The sequence below is a fragment of the Sciurus vulgaris genome (assembly GCF_902686455.1).
Source record: "Sciurus vulgaris genome assembly, chromosome: 3".
In the NCBI taxonomy this organism is placed as follows: domain Eukaryota; kingdom Metazoa; phylum Chordata; class Mammalia; order Rodentia; family Sciuridae; genus Sciurus; species Sciurus vulgaris.
This window is the reverse complement of record NC_136463.1, coordinates 65655992-65673880: the sequence shown is the minus strand read 5'-3', so window position 1 is coordinate 65673880 and position 17889 is coordinate 65655992. Positions and strand designations below refer to the sequence as shown.

The window sequence follows — 17889 nt, the reverse complement described above, 5'->3', positions numbered from 1 at the left end:
CAGAGCACCTGCCTAGCACGTGTGAGGGGGTTCTATTCTCAGCATCACATATAAATAAATGAGTAAAATAAAGGTCTATCAACATCTAAAAATATATTTAAAAAAATGCTCATGTTCTGCTTATTAATCCTCTGATCCAGGAAAACTTACCTGGTTTCCTGGAATGTATCCTGGAATGGCTGGTATCATACTTTGCCTGTTTTGTCAGACTACAAGGAAAAAAACTGGGATTCATCAAGGCCAGTGAAAGAATATTCATTATAGGTTATATTACTGTCTACTAAATTTTTCTGTTCTGTTTACAGGATTCAAATCCAGTACCTTACTTTAAGAGCAATTAGCTTAGGGGCTCCTATAATCTATATTTTCCTGGGACCACAAGCTACCAGGACTCAGGCCATACTAGTATAAATGAAATCTCTTATGAACTTCTAGATTAATCCTAACTTGTTCAAGGGGAAGAGTTCCATTCAAAAACTCAGTGGCCACCTTAGAGATGCCCAGTTTGAGATAGAGAAAGATGGATGTGGCTGTGATCTGAGGCCTTTCCTGTCTTGTTAACTTTCATCCATATCTTCCCACTGCTCTTTCTAACAGCAGCATCCCAGCACAAAAGGACAGGGAGAATGAACTTTGTATTTGACTGCACAATCTGTAAATTTCACAGGGCTCCTTCTGGAAAAGGTTTACTTTGTTCATGTAGCCATGTGCCTCAGCAAACTTAGAAACCATTATTCTTGGACATTTTACTCTTTAACCAGTTAACATATTCCCGATGGGTTTAGAAAAAAGACCAAATGCAAAATCAGATCCTACTGGAAAAAAAATTAGAATTTCAAAATCTGAAAATGGCCCTTGGATACTCTTAAAATAGGATCATTATGACTATCAATCTACTTTGTTAACATTTTTATGTAAGACTTCAAAGTATGGTATTTCCAAAGAAATTGTTCTCACTTTTTTTCTCCTTCAAAAGAGAATCAGAGCTAGCACAAACTAACAAGGTCAGTCATGCCTTTTGGGGAAATCTGCCAGGACATCAGGCAGAAGTGAACTTGCCAACACTAGAGAGATGTCATAGCTAGTCTGGTGTGTGCAGCAGCCATGCAGCGAATACTCACATGACCAGGAACTCTGAAGGAAAGCTATTTCTGTCAGTGCTGCTGCACCCACTAGTCCAAAAGAGAGCGCAAGCATTCTGACTTCTCAGGAGACACAAAACAGAGGCATAGCCTTTGGGATGGGGGGAGAAAAGCAGAGGCAAGGGCTGCCCTGGGCAGTTAAGAAGATAAAACAGATGAGCCATGGATAAGTTGGGGTAACTGTTAAGTATAAATCAGGAGATATAAAGAATCTAGTCAGCTCTGTTAAAATCATTATGTGAAATTTTGTATGTTAGAGTAAATCTGTCACCATTTATTCTCCAACTACTGCATGGTATTGATTTAAGATACCATTATTCATAAGATGCATCCTAATTTAAGGAGTGTCAAGATGAAAATAAGTATGAGTCTTAGAGTTGACAATATGTAGTATTTCCCCCCCCTGGTCTGAGATGGTTTATTATAGGGACTTGTATGTGACTAAAAAAAATCTTATGATTCTGTCTGTTCCTCAAATTCATTTTTCCAAACCAACTCCTTTTTTTGGCAGTACTAGGGATGGAACTCAGTGGCACTTTACAACTGAACTATACCTCTGCCCCCCACTTCTTCTTCTTATTCCTTTTTTGTTGTTGTTACTGGAGTTTGAACCCAAGGGTGGTGTACCACTGAGCTCTACCTCCAGTCCTTTTTTAAAAAGTTTTTATTTTGAGATAGGGTATTGCTAAGTTGCTGAGGCTGGTCTCGAACTTGGGATCTCCTGCCTCTGCCTCCCCAGTCACTGATATTACAAGTGAGCAGTACCAGCTCTCCAAACCAACTCTTAATTCTTGAGTATCATGAGGTTGGATTTGAAGAATTCAGAACTATATTAACAGGAAGAACTCAGCGTGGCAATCATTTGCTACTCCAACAATTATTTATACATGTCTAGCTTTTGAATCTTCTGAGACAAAAAGAGTTTTTCCAACAAGTTTATCTTCTCAGGGAGACACACATGTCCCATTCAGGCAGCATCTGACCTGGCACTTCATTACTGGTGAGTTTTGATATAAACTATAGAGATCCACAGAGGGGATCTCTCCTTGTTCGGTCAGGACATTGGACACTTGTTTTGGCTAATCTTTTCCTCTGTCATCCCCTCTCAGAAATGCTTCTAATGACACCAAAAGTATAAAAAAAGATAAAATCCTCAAAAGGCAGTTGAGGATTTAAAAAAATATTTAAACCCAAAGTTTTGAAGAAAATTCCCAGTCAGACTGTCTTCTCCTTACTGCTTCCTAAACTTTTACAAACATAAGAAATAAAGGGACCATAACAGAATCTCAAATATTTTGTCTTTGGAAAGAACTTTGTTAAGTGGTAAACTATAAGAATAGTTTTTACCTTTGACTGTTCCTCATCCACTGAAGATTCTTCAGATGCATGGGGAGTATTACTCAAAGAGCTGCTTCTCTGATCATCAGCAGTCACCTCAGAAGGGGCTACTTCTACCACTGATAGTCGACAGCTCTCATTCCTTCCTCCACCTAGTTCCTCCATCCTTGAGTGGGAAAAAGATCGAGACCGTGTTTCTTGAGAGAGTTCGACAAACTTCTCAAGGGCGCTAAAAAAATCAATGCGATCTGTACTGAAATCTGAGATTTCAGCCTGGCTACTGGGCTGGGGGCTTGGTGACTCAGGATCAGGGGACATAGGGAGGTCTTTCAGTCGGGATGTCAATTCTTCCATAGGCAGTAAGTGGACATTCATGTCTGCTTTCAGTGCATCTGTCTCCAGATCTTCCACTGTTAAATCTGGGAACTTGTTGGCTATTTCTGTGGTCTGTCCAGGTTGGATTAAGGCTTTGGATGCATGGCAGTTGTCAAGAGAGAATTTTGATTCATTGAGACAACACCCTGATGAGCATCCATTGATGTCATTTAAGTTTAATTCATCTTCAATCTGTCCAGTATGAAATTCCCTAGAAGTAAACTTCAGGCAGATCATTCTTTCTTTGGTACACAGGCCTTTCTGATTTGCATCTTGTGGGACCACATGTTCTACGAAGACCGGAGGGATGGGTGGGTGACTCTCCATGGTCTTCACTTCAGCAATCTGATCTGCTGAGGTGGTTATCTCCTTCTTGCTGAGTTCAAGCCCAGGTTTGCAGATGGGTTCATGGTGGTCTGAGAGGTCGCTATCTGAATGAGATCTCCAGAGTTTGTTATGCCGCTGTTTGCTGTGGACATACACAGGAAACACCTTACTCTGGTTTGTGAAAACAATCACTACCCTCCCAGGAAATCACCCCCAGATAAGTCTTAACCTGTAAAATGTTCTAATATTGCTCAGCAGAACTAGGCAGCAAAAAATCAAAATAAAGCAAAATAATAATCAATATGAAATCTATTTTTTTTTTAATCTACCAGTTTAACAGGAACTAAACTGGTTGGTAACAACCACTATTGATAATGATATGCCCAAACAATATCTCTTATACATTGTTGAGTGTGAATCGAAGAACATTTAAGAGTCAAACATGGCATTAGCTACCCAAATTTAACCTTCTTTTTTTTTGCGGTGCTGGGGATTGAACCAAGGTCCTTGTGCTTATGAGGCAAGCACTTTACCAACTGAGCTATATCCCCAAATTTAACCTTTTAACCAGCAATCTTCCTTTAAGAATTTTTCCTGGAGAAATACTACCAGTGCACAAATATATACATGTAAGGAACTTCAATATAACACTGTGATATTAAAAATTAGACACTAAAAATAATTTATTTAAATTATAGGTTATACATCTAGATGCTATGAAGCTGTTTTAAAATTGTTAGGCATTTTATTGGAATGATGTTCAATACACACTATTAAGTGAAAAGTCTGTGCATGTTTGTGTAAGGATAGGAAAAAATTTGGAGGAAGATCATCAACTGGTAATAGTGATTCTTTCAGGAAGGCAAACATACTATTATTTTCACTATTCTGTATTCCTGGAACTCTGAATTTAAAAATATAAGCATGTTTAACAACCATAAACAAACCAACCCTAAAACCATCTAGGTGCAATGGTGCAGGCCTATAATCCCAGTGGCTCAGGAGGTTGATGCAGGAGGATTGAAAGTTCAAAGCAGAAAAAAAACAAAAACAAAAAACAAAAAACCAAAAACCGCAAAGCAGATTGGCCAAAGGAGGACCACTTCCCCACAATTACCCTTTGGTTATTTCCTGGAGAGAACCTCTGAGGTGGGGATGGGATTCATTTTAAAACTACACACTCACAGGAAGCAAAATTCCCAAAGTCCCAGCACAAAGGGGAAAGCTGGCTGTGTAGTAGGCCAGGATCACCTGCACAATGAGGTCACTAAGTGCGGTTTCCACTACTTAAAGGCCTATGAAGAGTTACCTAACCGCTGGGTGGAATGTAAAACTTGGCCCAAAACAACTTGCCCTGGGCTTGGGGCCACACCCAAGCTCTGCCGAGTCATGCGCCTGCACTAATGTGACCCCCTGTTTGTTCTTAACTCTGCACCTGCTCTCAGCTCCCCCTGTCTGTCTGCTGTTTGGGTGGGGCTCTGACTCAGGCCTGTACAGCAGAGGGGTGCTTTCCATGTAGGAAGCAGGTCAGGCTGTTTATGAAGGCAAGCTGTAATCAATTAGCTGGGTGCAAGATGGGGTTTTCACTCTTTCCAAGCTGCATGAACTGTAGCCACCCCTAGGAGGAGACAACATATCACACTTCTCAAATAAGTGAGTAGCTGAGCAAGGGGGCAAGCTGACTGCTTGGATAAGGGGGCCTAAAGTCGTACATTATGACCAAAGTCAGTTTGTTTCATTTTAAAATTTCTTCTCTTATATTCAGATACCCTTATTTCCTAACCTAAATATGATTATGCTTTCTGTCTGTCAACTATCATGAGGATATTCAAACGTGCACCAACTTCTCTTACTAACACGGTAGGACATACCTGTGATGCACATGACAGGGAAGACAACTCACCCTTCTACTAGATCAAAAAAAAAAAAAAAAAAAGAAGAAGCTGGTTTTATTGGTCAATAGGCTAATGAGACGTTTTCATGATTCCAAGAATCCTTCAAAGTATAGTTTTAAAAAATACCTGGAATCATTAGAAGGGAATGAGAGATGGAAGCTATGCTAATGGGCACAAATGGTGCATATTTTAGAGGAAGCACTAACATCATAGCCTGCTGCCCAGTAGGGATTTCCTTGTCTTCTGGGAGAGAGAATCATCAGAAAATTTGGGGTTGAGGCTCTGGAATTAAACTGACACTTACTTATAAAGGAAAAAGAAACATCCCAATTGTAAGATTGGTCTGATGCTGCTGCTTTTGCAATAGGACCTGCAGGGAGAGCAACAGGGAGCTCTTTGACGTAGTCCAGCCATTACCAGTACTTCTGAAGCACTCAGGAGTCCTTTCCTGACCCTTTCTCCCTCCACTCAGGGGTAACTTCCCTTATGAATTTTGTGCTTATCATTTATTCCCTTTCTTTTTTAAGTGTCACCACATAATTTGTTCTTAGTTATTGCTTAGCTTTGCATGCTTTAAACTTTATATAAATGAAATTATACTATATGTATTCTCCATAAGTGATTTTTTTTTTTTTTTTTTGCCTGATGTTTTTAGGATACATTACAGTGTGTAAAAATGTAACTCACAGAGTGTAAGAAATACATCACAATTTATCCATCTTGTTAATAGTTTTGGCTATTGTACAAACACCACTTCCATGGACATTTTAATGCTTGGTACACACCTAAGTTTCACAGACTGTTATATATAAAAGTGGAAAACATGGCTCATAGGGTATGTATGCATCATCAGTTTAATATGGTAACATTAGACTGTTTTCCAATGAAGCTTCGCCTAGAGCCAGCATATTCTAATGTTCTATCACTGGTAGGGATAGATGTAAGACATTAGATCATATCTATTATTTTAAACTGTTAACTTTTAAATCCAGCAGACTCTCCTCTGCCTATTCCAGGCAGGCAACAAGTAAACAAGCTGCCAAAAAAGAACTTCAGAGTTGGTCTGTGGCCTGGATGATGCAACCAAGTCTCAGATCCGTTCCCCCCATGAGTGGCCTCTGACCTGAATTTGGATTTGTGTAAACACACAGACACATACAAGATGAGTGAGCTCCTCTCAGTAAGAATTTGGCTTTTTACAATAAATGAAGAAGAAGGATATTTAAATGACAAGATAAAGTAGACACCTTATTCTGCCCCCTTTCTTTCCTTCTCTTTTTTTCTTACTATGTTTGGTAAAGCATCAAAAAAGTTGTACAGAGGAAAATACTACTAAAAAGAGGACCAGTTTACAGGAAAATCAGATTGCTTGTGGTTACTTTTTACAGAATTAGGCAATCAGTAGGAAGGAAGGGAAAAGGCACTGATTTATTTTTTTTTTTGTGCTGGGCACAGACCTAGATGCTTTAAGATTATTTAACTGAAAAGCTACTAAGAAAATCCTTTGAGGGCTAGGGCTACAGCTCAGTAGCAGAGTGCTTATCTAGCACATCTGAGGCACTGGGTTCGATCCTTAACACTGCAAAGAAATAAAAAAAATAAAGATATTAAAGATATTCTGTTCATCTACAACTACAAAAAAAGAAAAAAAAAAAAAAAAAAAAAAAAAGGAAGGAAGGAAGAAAAAGGAAAAAAGAAAAAAGAAAGAAAATGTTTTGAAACCTCAATTGGGTTTGGTTGTCACCTGAGCAGGAATCCATATTCTTTCATTCTTAGGTCCCCTGCTGTGGCTGATCACTGAGCACCAGCTAAGAAGACCTCAGCGCCTCCACTAGTAAATTCAGGGTAAAAGACAACATGGCCTTCTCTGACCCTTGAGACAGGGCCTTCAAAGAATCAAAATGGCCATTTCTGAGGACATGTGGCTACCACACAATTTTTTCTTCTTGCTTCCTATATGCTGTAACCTAATACCACAGACACATGGTCCAGCTTGCAAATGGTCTGCCTGAAATCTGAACCTGTCTAATGGAACATAAATCTGCCAGATACCTGCATGATCGGGGTACAGAATAACAAACAGGGCTGCTGATAGTTTAATGGAGAATTTCAACACACACCCACACACACACTTTTTCTTCTTCTGTTTTGCTCCCATTCCCCAACTATAAAACTAAAATAAATAAATAAATTAATTAAACCAGATATGAACAGTACTGTAGTTTTATGAAACTCTCCTTTTTTAGGTCTCAAGGGGGATATTAAATAAGCTTTCTACAAGCTCTTAATAATATTCTGAATTTGCAGAGCCCTTTGCTGTCTCTTGGCCCACACCCTCTCACACTAAGACTGTAATCAACTGCAATCACTACAAGAAGTTGGTATTACTTTGGTAACCTTCTCTACTAAGACCCTCAAAGAGAGGGTTTCCACCTCCAGTTAAGCATCCAGTGTTACCCTGGATAGCTGCAGGGCTAGAGAATACTAGGATTAGGGCACTACCTCCTTGAGAAAACCTCCACATATATCCCAGGAGAAAATATGAAATACAAGATCCAAACACCTGGACAGGAAATGGGATTTCTTAGCAAACAGAATGAGGGGGATTTTTCTAAGGGTTATCCTCTCCTGGTTACCTAAACTTCAAGGCTGGCAGTTTCCAGACAGCCACAAGAATTTAGGGATTCTTTTTTCTTTTCTCTTCTAAACAGGCAGGCGGTAAGGTACAGTGGTGAACACCTGCAACCCCAGAAATTCAGGAGGCTGAGGCAGAGGAATTGCAAATTTGAGACCAGCCTCAGCAATTTAGCAAACTTAGCAAGACCCCTGACGCAAAACAAACAAACAAACAAAAAAAAAAACAGTGTTTAAGTAATCAGGTCTTGGTACAGGACTCTGGGATAGGCAAGAGTCTGCTTAGCACAATTCACCTCACAGTTAACCTACAAGTGTCAAGGTTTCTGGACAACACATCATGCGCTGCAGACTTTAATGGCTACACACCTACACATATATAGGCATAATTTGGTTTGGGTATTCACTGTCCCATGGGTTCAGGGAATGTGATACGTCTCTAAGGATTAAATGTGAATATGTTTTAGCCAATCTTAGAACTTCTATTTCCTTGGCCAGTGACTGGCTTTGGGCATAAGACCCACTTCCTCCCAACCCTATCCCCCAGAGAAAGCTGGCAACTTACATGCAAATGCCTATAAACATGGCAGACATCTAGCAATCACATGGAGACAACCTCAGAAACCAAACCATTAACTAAGGTAGGCAGAGCAAAAAGAGGTTCATACTAAAGTCCCTGATTACATCACCATCAGTCCATTTGAGACTACTTCTGTGTTTTTTGTTAGAGGAGGTGATAAATGGACTAACTTTTAAAACTACATGTAGTGGGGTATTGGGCAGGATATCTTCTATTTGTCTCTATGGGTATGCTCTTCAGCTTCTTGGCCCTCCTTTCTGCACTGTAGGCTGATCAATGGACAACAACAGGCCCTCTTCTCTTCTTACTTTTACAGGGTTTGCCTAACTGGAAGCCTCAGAAGGGCACTGGAGGAAAGAGAGTGAGGAATGGGTTCGTCAGGCTAGTAATGTCCCCCTTTGTTTTTTTTTTTTTTTTTTTGTATTTTTTTTTTTATTGTAAACAAATGGGATACATGTTGTTTCTGTTTGTACATGGCATAGAGGCATTCCATTTATGTAATCATAAATTTACATAGAGTAATGTTGTTTGATTCATTCTGTTATTTTTTTCCCTTCCCCCACCCCTCCCACCCCTCTTTTCCCTCTATACAGTCCTTCCTTCCTCCATACTTGCCCCCCTCCCTAACCCTAACTCTAACCCTAACACTAACCCTTCCCTCCCCACCATTATGTGTCATCCTCCACTTATTAGCGATATCATTCGTCCTTTGGCTTTTTGAGATTGGCTTATCTCACTTAGCATGATATTCTCCAATTTCATCCATTTGCCTGCAAATGCCATAATTTTATCATTCTTTATGGCTGAGTAATATTCCATTGTATATATATACCACAGTTTCTTTATCCACTCATCAATTGAAGGGCATCTAGGTTGGTTCCACAGTCTGGCTATTGTGAATTGAGCAGCTATGAACATTGATGTGGCTGTATCTCTGTAGTATGCTGATTTTAAGTCCTTTGGGTATAGGCCAAGGAGTGGGATAGCTGGGTCAAATGGAGGGTCCATTTTCTAAGGAATCTCCACACTGCTTTCCAGAGTGGCTGCACTAATTTGCAGCCCCACCAGCAATGTATGAGTGTACCTTTCTCCCCACATCCTCGCCAACACCTGTTGTTGCTCGTATTCTTGATAATCGCCATTTTAATTGGGGTGAGATGGAATCTTAGGGTGGTTTTGATTTGCATTTCTCTTATTACTAGAGATGTTGGGCATTTTTCCATATGTTTGTTAATTGCTTGTAGATCTTCTTCTGTGAAGTGTCTATTCATTTCCTTAGCCCATTTCCCCTTTGTTTTTAAAATATTTTTTTTTAGATGTTGATAGACCTTCATTTTTATTCATTTATTTATATGTGGTGCTGAGAATCCAACCTAGTGCCTCACAAATGCTAAGCAAGCACTCTACCACTGAGCCACAAGCCCAGCCCCATAGCTATATTCCTTTGATCGAAGGTTATTGCTTGTTTCTGAAGGTACTTTCTCTACAGGAATATCCATCCAGGTTCTAGTAAATTGGGGGCTTCACTCTTGGCTAGGCACTATTATGAAACAGCTCTGCAGATACAAGTCCCTTGATTCTGCTAAAATGCCACATCTTTGTTAATGGTTCCTCTACAAAACCTTTCTTCAATGACCCTAATCTGAGTGCGCTATTTCTTTTCTTTCTTTTCTTCATTTCTTTCGTTTTTGGTACCAGGGACTGAACCCAGTGGTGCTCAAACACCAAGCCACATCCCTCCGCCCTTTTTATTTTATATTTTGGGACACGGTCTCACTAAATTGCCAAGACTGACTTTGAACTTGCAATCCTTCTGCCTCAGCCTCCTGAGCGGTTGGGACTACAAGCGTGTGCCACTGCGCCTGAGTTGAGTGTGTTATTTCTTGATGAGATCCTGACTGATGGAGATATTCTAATACTTGGAGCCAAAAGCAGCCTAAATGATATTCCTACACTGGACTCTAGTACTTAAAATCCAGGAAACATCACAATACAGGAAATTCCAGGAACATTTCCCCTTCTAGTTTCTGTAGAGTCAGTGTGTTTATGGGTGGTGGAGACAGTTGTTGATGTCAAGGGGGAGGAAATAAATGGCATGTGCATGTTTTCTGGGTAACCCTGGAGAAAGGAGTTGATGAGAAATATCTTAAACAATACATAGTAAACATTTATACACATTTTTACTCACAATAATCTTGTGAGATAGATCTCTTGATTTACATTTTTATAGACGGGGTCGAGTGAAGATCAGAAATATAAAGTAACTTCTCAAGGCTGCAGCAACGAGGTGAACCAGGAATGGAAACCAGATCTACTGACCCAACTTCTGTGGTTTTCTCTCTCCAGGGCTTGCCCTCCCTCCATGAATCCAACCCAGGAAATCAGGATGGAACAGAAAATGAAGGAATGGGAAGAGGAAGGGTGATTTGGGGGTTTATGCTGCCTTTCTTATTCTCATTTAAAATTTTTCTGAAATTCCTTTAACATCTAAGGAAAAAAACCACATATGCTAAAAAACTTAGCTCAACAGCTTGTAGTAGCCTGGGATTCCAGAATAAATACTGAAATTGGCAGGACACATCATATCTTTCCTTTCATGGGTCACGTGAGGACATTGCCTAATATCTGTTATGGGTATGTCTGGGAATATACATTTATGTTTCATCAAACCCTTAGATGCCTCTTTATTGTGCCAAAAAGAATTTCTGTGTCTTACCTTCTGATTTAATTTAAAAGTATCGTAAAAATCGGGCCCTAAAGACCTATAAATTTTTCTCAAAAAGAGAAGAGGTTTGAGTATTCTCAAAGTCTGCTAAGAGAGTGGCTCAGAAGAAATCATGCCAAGTGCTGAGTAAATGGGAGGGTTTATTTTAGTGGAAACCATAATGCTATGCTGTGGCCACATTTTCACAATACTTTGTGGGTGGGAGGGTGGTCCCTCTGCCTGGAGAGGCTGGAAGGCTATTTAACATTTTGTTCAGGGAAAATACAGCCCAGATTCAAGAGTCAAGACCAAGTCATGGGACTTGCTGGAGTCAAACCCTGGCACCAACCCCAACTGCTTCTAGATAGCTGTGCCTTCATCCTAACAAAACCACCTAGAACATGCCCACATGGCCAAAAACAAAGCAAAACCTAGCAGCGAGGACTGGGGTTGTAGCTCAGTGATAGAGCCCTTGCCTAGCACATCTGAGGCAATGGATTCAATCCTCAGCACCACATAAAAATAAAGGTATTATGTCCATCTACAAAAAAAAAAAAAAAAAAAAAAAAGTTTAAAAAAGAAATCTAACAGTCCACAGAATTTCAGTATGCAGCATCTGAAGAAAACTGATCCTCAAGTCAGCTAAAACCTGGAACTTGTTCTCAAGAGCAGAAGGTGTTTTTCACCTCTAAAAGGGTAATGATAGGGCTGAGGTTGTGGCTCAGTGGTAGACAGCATACCTAGCACATGTGAGGCACTGGGATCCTTAGCACCACATAAAAATAAATAAAATAAAAGTACTGTGTCCACCTACAACTAAAAAATATTTAAAAAAAACCTGAACAGCTGGTTCTTATTGATACAGGAATATATTTAGGTAAGACCTGTACTGGGTGGAGAGGCAGGCTGTAAAATAGTTTTTGTGGAAAAAATATCCATCAAAGTATATGATAAAGCCTAGAGACAGAGGTAAGGTAATGACTGCTGACTATTGAGCTTATACGTTACTTCTCCCATTACAATTTTCTGCATTTTTTGCAAAGCATATATATAAAATTAGATTAGAAGCTTTTTGTTGTTGTTGTTTTAGAAAAAACAAGAAAGAGCTGTTTCTGGGAAGTATCACATAAACATGAAGTTATACACATCTGCCACATGACTAAAATTACTGGAGAGGGCTCAGGGAAGCCAGGCACTGAAGAAGAAAAATACTGAAAGTAATTGCAGGTTCAATTTTTTTTTTTTTTTTTTTTTTTTAGTAGAATGGGCCAAAAAATCTTCAATAATTTCAGCTAAGCCTAGTCTAGTATTACATTAGGAGTAACTGGTATCCATTTTGATAAAGCAGCTGTATTCAACCTTAAAAGATATTGAGAAGTTGCCCACATTGCTGGTCAGACTGCAAATTGGTGCAACCACCCTGGAAAGCAGTATGGAGATTCCTCAGAAAACTTGGATAGAAGCCACCATTTGACCCAGCTATCCCACTCCTCAGTATATACTCAAAGGACTTAAAATCAGCACACTATAGTAATGCTGCCACATCAATGTTTATAGCAGCTCAATTCACAATAGTTAAGCTATGGAACCAACCTAGGCGCCCTTTAACAGATGAATGGATAAAGAAAATGTGGTATATATACACAGTGGAATATTCCTTAGCCATAAAGAAGAATGGAATTATGGCATTTGCTGGTAAATGGCCGGAACTGGAGACTATTATGTTAAGTGAAATAAGCCAATCCTAAAAAACCAAAGGCCAAATGTTTTCTCTGATATATAGATGCTAACACACAATAAAGCGGGGGTGGGGGTGAAGAATAGAAATTTACTGGATTAACCAAAGGGGAATGAAGGGAAGGGAGGGAAGATGGGAATAGGAAAGATAGTGGAATGAATTGGACATAACTTTCCAATGTTCACATATGAATACATAACCAGTGAAACTCCACAACATGTATGACCGCAAGAATGGGATCCTAATTAGAGTAAGTTATACTCCATGTCTGTACAATATGTCAAAAGACACTCTACTGGGCTGGGTGCCATGGTATATGCCTATAATCCCAGCAGCTCAGGAGGCTGAGGCAAGAAGATCATGAGTTCAAAGTCAGCCTCAGCAAAAGTGAGGCACTAAGCAACTCAGTGAGACCCTGTCTCTAAATAAAATATAAAAGAGGGCTGGGGATGTGGCTCAGTGGTAGAGTGCTCCTGAGTTCAATTCTAAGTATGCCCCCCCCCCTACAAATACACTCTACTGTTATGTATATTAAAAAGAACAAAAAATACTGAAAAGTATTTATTAAAATCTGTACCTAGTTGAGAACTGAGATAATAGTATTTTAATCTTTTAGCTTATATCAACCTAATATTACTCTGAAGGATTAAATGCCTAATCTTCCACACTAATCTTAAATGCTTATACTTAATTTTTTTTTTTTTTTTTGCAGTGCTGGGGATCAAATTCAGGGCCTTGAGCATACTAAGAAAAAACACTCTACCGCTGAGACACATCCCCACTCCTTATTATTTGAAAATTTGATTGACAGAGAAGGAAATCAAAGTTAAGTAAAAGATGACATCCAAATTAGGCTGAGAATTATTACCTACTGAGAAGGATACTTTCCCTTGCCTTACTGTAAAAGAGGGAAAATTTAAGAAAGTCACTGAAGGACTCACCTTGCCAGCAAGATCCCCTGGTATTCTTCCAGTTGTCGCATGAAGCTGGGGTTGGGCTTGGTCACTGTTCGTCTTTCTTTCACATAGTCATAGGCTCGGTCCAGATTCCAGCCATATTCCTTCATTGCATAGGCAATCACAGTGGAGGCTGAGCGACTCACCCCCATCTTGCAGTGCACAAGGCATTTAGATCCATGTTTCCTAGTTTAGGAGATTGAGGTAAAGAATAGAGGAAAACAGCAGTTCATTTTAAAAGCTGGGTTCCAGATTCCGCCCCCCCTCCCCAAGTCTTCTGTTCTGCCTTTCTATTTTCTTACTATGTAATCCCCTATTCTTGGTATACTCACATACACTATGAGCAAATATGGGTTTAAGATAGGCAGGTCTTAAGTGTGCTCTTAAATGCTGTTCACTATTATTAAGTCTCTTTAATTTATTCAACAAACATTTACCAGACATTTATCAGAGGTAAGATAATGTTCAAGGTGCTGAGATGTAAACATAAACACCACAAAGCTGTTACCCCAAAGAATAGGGTTCAATGGGAAGAACAAATGAAATTCAATATGGTAAGTGCAATGATGGTCACAGAATGTAGAGAAAGCACTTTGAAATTAGAGACTAGAGCCCACCTTGTGTGTGGTGGAGGCCAGTTCCCTCATAGCCCCAAGAACATGTTTCATGGCTGGCACTCTTGAGTTACAGGTGTGATTAATCTCATTAATTAAAATATTTTGAGTTATTTTCCACTTAGGTTTCAGTAAGGGTTCTGTCCCTCAAGGAAAGCACAAACCTAACCAACCTTTCTCCCTATTCAGATATACTTCTGAATATTACTTTTTCACAACCTGTGTTCTGTCTAGAGACTGGTAGGCATACGACCCAGGGAGTTGAATGGAAGCATGTGACAAACCATTTATTGCTAGTGCACATGGGTTCTAGAATCCTTAAGTATCTATTTCAAAAAATCAAAGCATGTACATGGCAGCACAAGGGGAAATCTATTCATTCATTCACTGTGTGATAATGGTATACTAGCTTCCTTGCAGAAGCTTACAACACTACTTCTGGAGACAGATTCATTAAACTATTAAGTTATTGTTGTGGTTTGGATGTGAGGTGTCCCTGAAAAGCTCACATGTGAGACAATGCTGGATGGGTTGAAAGAGTCTTAACCCAATCAGTGAATTAATCCCAGATGGGATTAATTTAAGTGTTAGGGTGTGGCTGGAGGAGGTGGGAACTGTGGTCTGGCTATGGGGTATATATTTTGTATCTGGAGAGTGGAGCTCTCTCTGCTTCCCTCTGCCACACTCTTCCACCATGATGTTCTGCCTCGAGCCTCAAGAAATGGAGCTGGCCTTCTATGGACTAAGACTTCTGAAACTGTGAGCCCTCAAATAAACCTTTCCTCCTCTATAATTGTGCTGGTCAGATTATTTAGTCACAGCAGCGAAAAAGCTGACTAAGACGGTTATCAATATAAGGAAGGTCATGTGCTAAAATGAGCGAGCCAGATAAACTACAAGAATGTAGGCAATCATCTGGAATAATAGAAACACTCAAAGAAGCGAGGAAGATTAACCTTCTACATGTCAATCAGGTGCAAAATTTTGGTATCTTAAGGATGGTATGATAATATGTAAGCTCTCATATTATCCCAAATGACTAAGAAATATTTGTTTTACATACCACACACCAGTATTTTCATTTAAACTACAGTTAGAAAGTCAATGCACAGTGACTCAGATGGAAGTTTAGACATGTGCTCTTTATTTTCTCATTGAGCTCTGATAACATTAAAATATCAATTTTCAGGTTTATGCCTGCAGGCATGGAAGGAGCTTCAAACTTGGACAACCATAAGCCAAATTATGAAATTTAGTTCCATGAAAACATCTTTTTGGCATATTTGCAACAGGGCTTTTTCAGAGGATAGCTTCTAAATCATGTGATGAAAGATATAAGTCAGTTCTCACCTAACCCGATTCCACCTTTCAATTTGAGCTCCCTTCTCCCCGCATGAAGAATCATTCAGTTAAGCCTGGCATCATGTTAGGAATCAGCGCCCTGATACATTAGATACAGGAGGCACCAAGGGCACAGCATTTAAGGAGGCTTAATTACTCCCACTCACATGCTGACCCACACTTGTAGGAGCCTGAGTGGGAGTGCCTCATGTATCCCCTCATCCTAACTGGTATCAGACTCTTTTCATTGCAATTGGGGTCATGCCTTAGCCTCTTTAGCTGTGACCCTGACAACTTGCCTAGTCTTTCTAGTTTGCGTTCCTTATGGAACTAGACTATTCCTGTACACTTATTGACTTTGAAATAGACAGAACCTTGGTTCAAGATGCATCTCCATCACTTGTTATTTAATCTCTGTGAATCTCCTTTTTGTGGTCTGTCCTCATTCATATAGGATGGTGACAGTATCTGCCTCTCTGGATTTTAGAAAATATCACATGAGAGAATGCATATAAAGTAATTGGCACAAAGTAAGCATACCATGAATGGTATTATTACTGGGAATAATTTAGTAGCAGTTTTCAAGAATATGAAACACTTTCATGTAATGGGTAGAGGCCAAAGAAATAGGCTCGAAGTTGGAGTATGAGGATTCAGGGTAACTATGAGGAAGAATGTAGGGCGATGTACTGACCATGAGGGTCCTCTTAAGAGAAGGGTATAATCATTCTTGGAGAACTTTAGGAACAGAAGCATTTCTCATCTGACAGGGATGGTGTGAATTAGTCCTACCTGAAGGATAATGTGCCAACAAGTTCATTTACAGTTTTTTCCAGTGAAGGAATGAATACAATTGGCAAGGAAATTCTCGGGGACTTCAACAATGCAATGTTCATGTTCAGACTAATTGAGGGACTGGGGTTGTGGCTCAGTGGAAGAGTGCTTGCCTAGCATGTGTGAGGCACTGGGTTCGATTCTCAGCACCGCATACAAATAAATGAATAAAAAATAAAGGTCTATTAACATCTAAAATATTTTTAGGAAAGATTAATTGATACTAAACACTAAATAACTAAATAATTTCAGTTAAAGAGCTAATTAAGAAAGATAATCATGAAGGGTCAGAGAAAAATTCTACCATTGAAAGTATGATAAAAATAAGGTAAAAGATTGGGAAAAGATTTCCTAAGTCCCCTGTTTCTTTCCTTGCCTTCTGAGAAGAGGACTGAGTATTCCCCCTATTCAGAATAGGGGGAATAATTCAGAACAGAATAATTTCTGTTCTCTAATTTACAAATTTCTCCACTTGGAAACTTAAGAATTTCTTTATATCTCATTTCTGTTTCTTTAGCTGAAGTATAACTCTATTTTCTTTGTGTTTAATGGAAATAGAAGGTCAACATGAGGTCACTTCTGGGGGGATAATTTACTTAAAGGAAAAGTATCAGGTCATTAGTCTTTTGCCTAGGATTGCAAATCTTACTCTATAACTTTTTTCCTGAATACCATCAGTAAATTATCTATAGCCTTTGGCCCCAGCCATGTGTGGTGCATCATGAGGAACAGGGTCAGAACATGCAGGGCTATTTACTTACTTTGCTTTAGAGATGAATTTATAAGTATCATTCCAGTAAGCCAGGAGATCTGTTGCTTCCTCATCATATACCCGAATGTTATGATACTCAAAGACTCCTGGGAAGAAGTTATCTATCTCTCGAGTGACATTCAAGATATAACGTACCCTGTGAAGAAACCAAGGAAAAATATATATTCAACTATTCAGGTTAAATCCAATGCTCAACACTATTTTTCTTTTTCTGCAGTGCTTGTGACTGAACCTTGCTGAAGGTGGCAAGCACTCTTATCACTGAGCTATATCCCTGGCCCTCAGAACTGTTTTTCTTATTTAAAACTTGTTTATGCCATTGACTGAAATAAAATACAAAAATAATGATAAAAAGCTAAAACTAAGAGTAGAGAAGCTGTTTCACAGAGCACACCTGGGCATGAGGGTGTCACTGAGCAAAAATCTATCTTCCATGTCAACATCTAAATTCCATTTTCAGTTTATGTATAATTACACAATCTTATCTTTGATAATCTCTTGGAAAACAGACCTGAATCTTACTCCAAAGAATCAATGTGAGATTCAAAAGCGAACAACTTTTCTTTCTGTTAGTAACATTACCAATATTAATTTTTGTTGGAAGTTATCTGTATACAATCAGACAATTAACATATACCT

At 39.2% G+C, this 17889-nt stretch overlaps 1 protein-coding gene across 9 annotated transcripts in view; it reads right to left on the bottom strand.

Annotated features, from left to right (window-relative positions):
* SSH2 (slingshot protein phosphatase 2) overlaps window positions 1–17889 on the bottom strand; it is a 248250-nt gene that overhangs the window by 7186 nt on the left and 223175 nt on the right. For all 9 annotated transcript variants that reach the window (XM_079130762.1, XM_079130756.1, XM_079130755.1 and 6 more), the window contains 3 exons: window positions 17240–17386; window positions 13675–13875; window positions 2490–3324 (listed from right to left, as the gene is read on the bottom strand). In XM_079130762.1, the coding sequence (XP_078986888.1) occupies window positions 2490–3324; window positions 13675–13875; window positions 17240–17386 (1183 nt within the window). The remainder of the gene's footprint in view (window positions 1–2489; window positions 3325–13674; window positions 13876–17239; window positions 17387–17889) is intronic.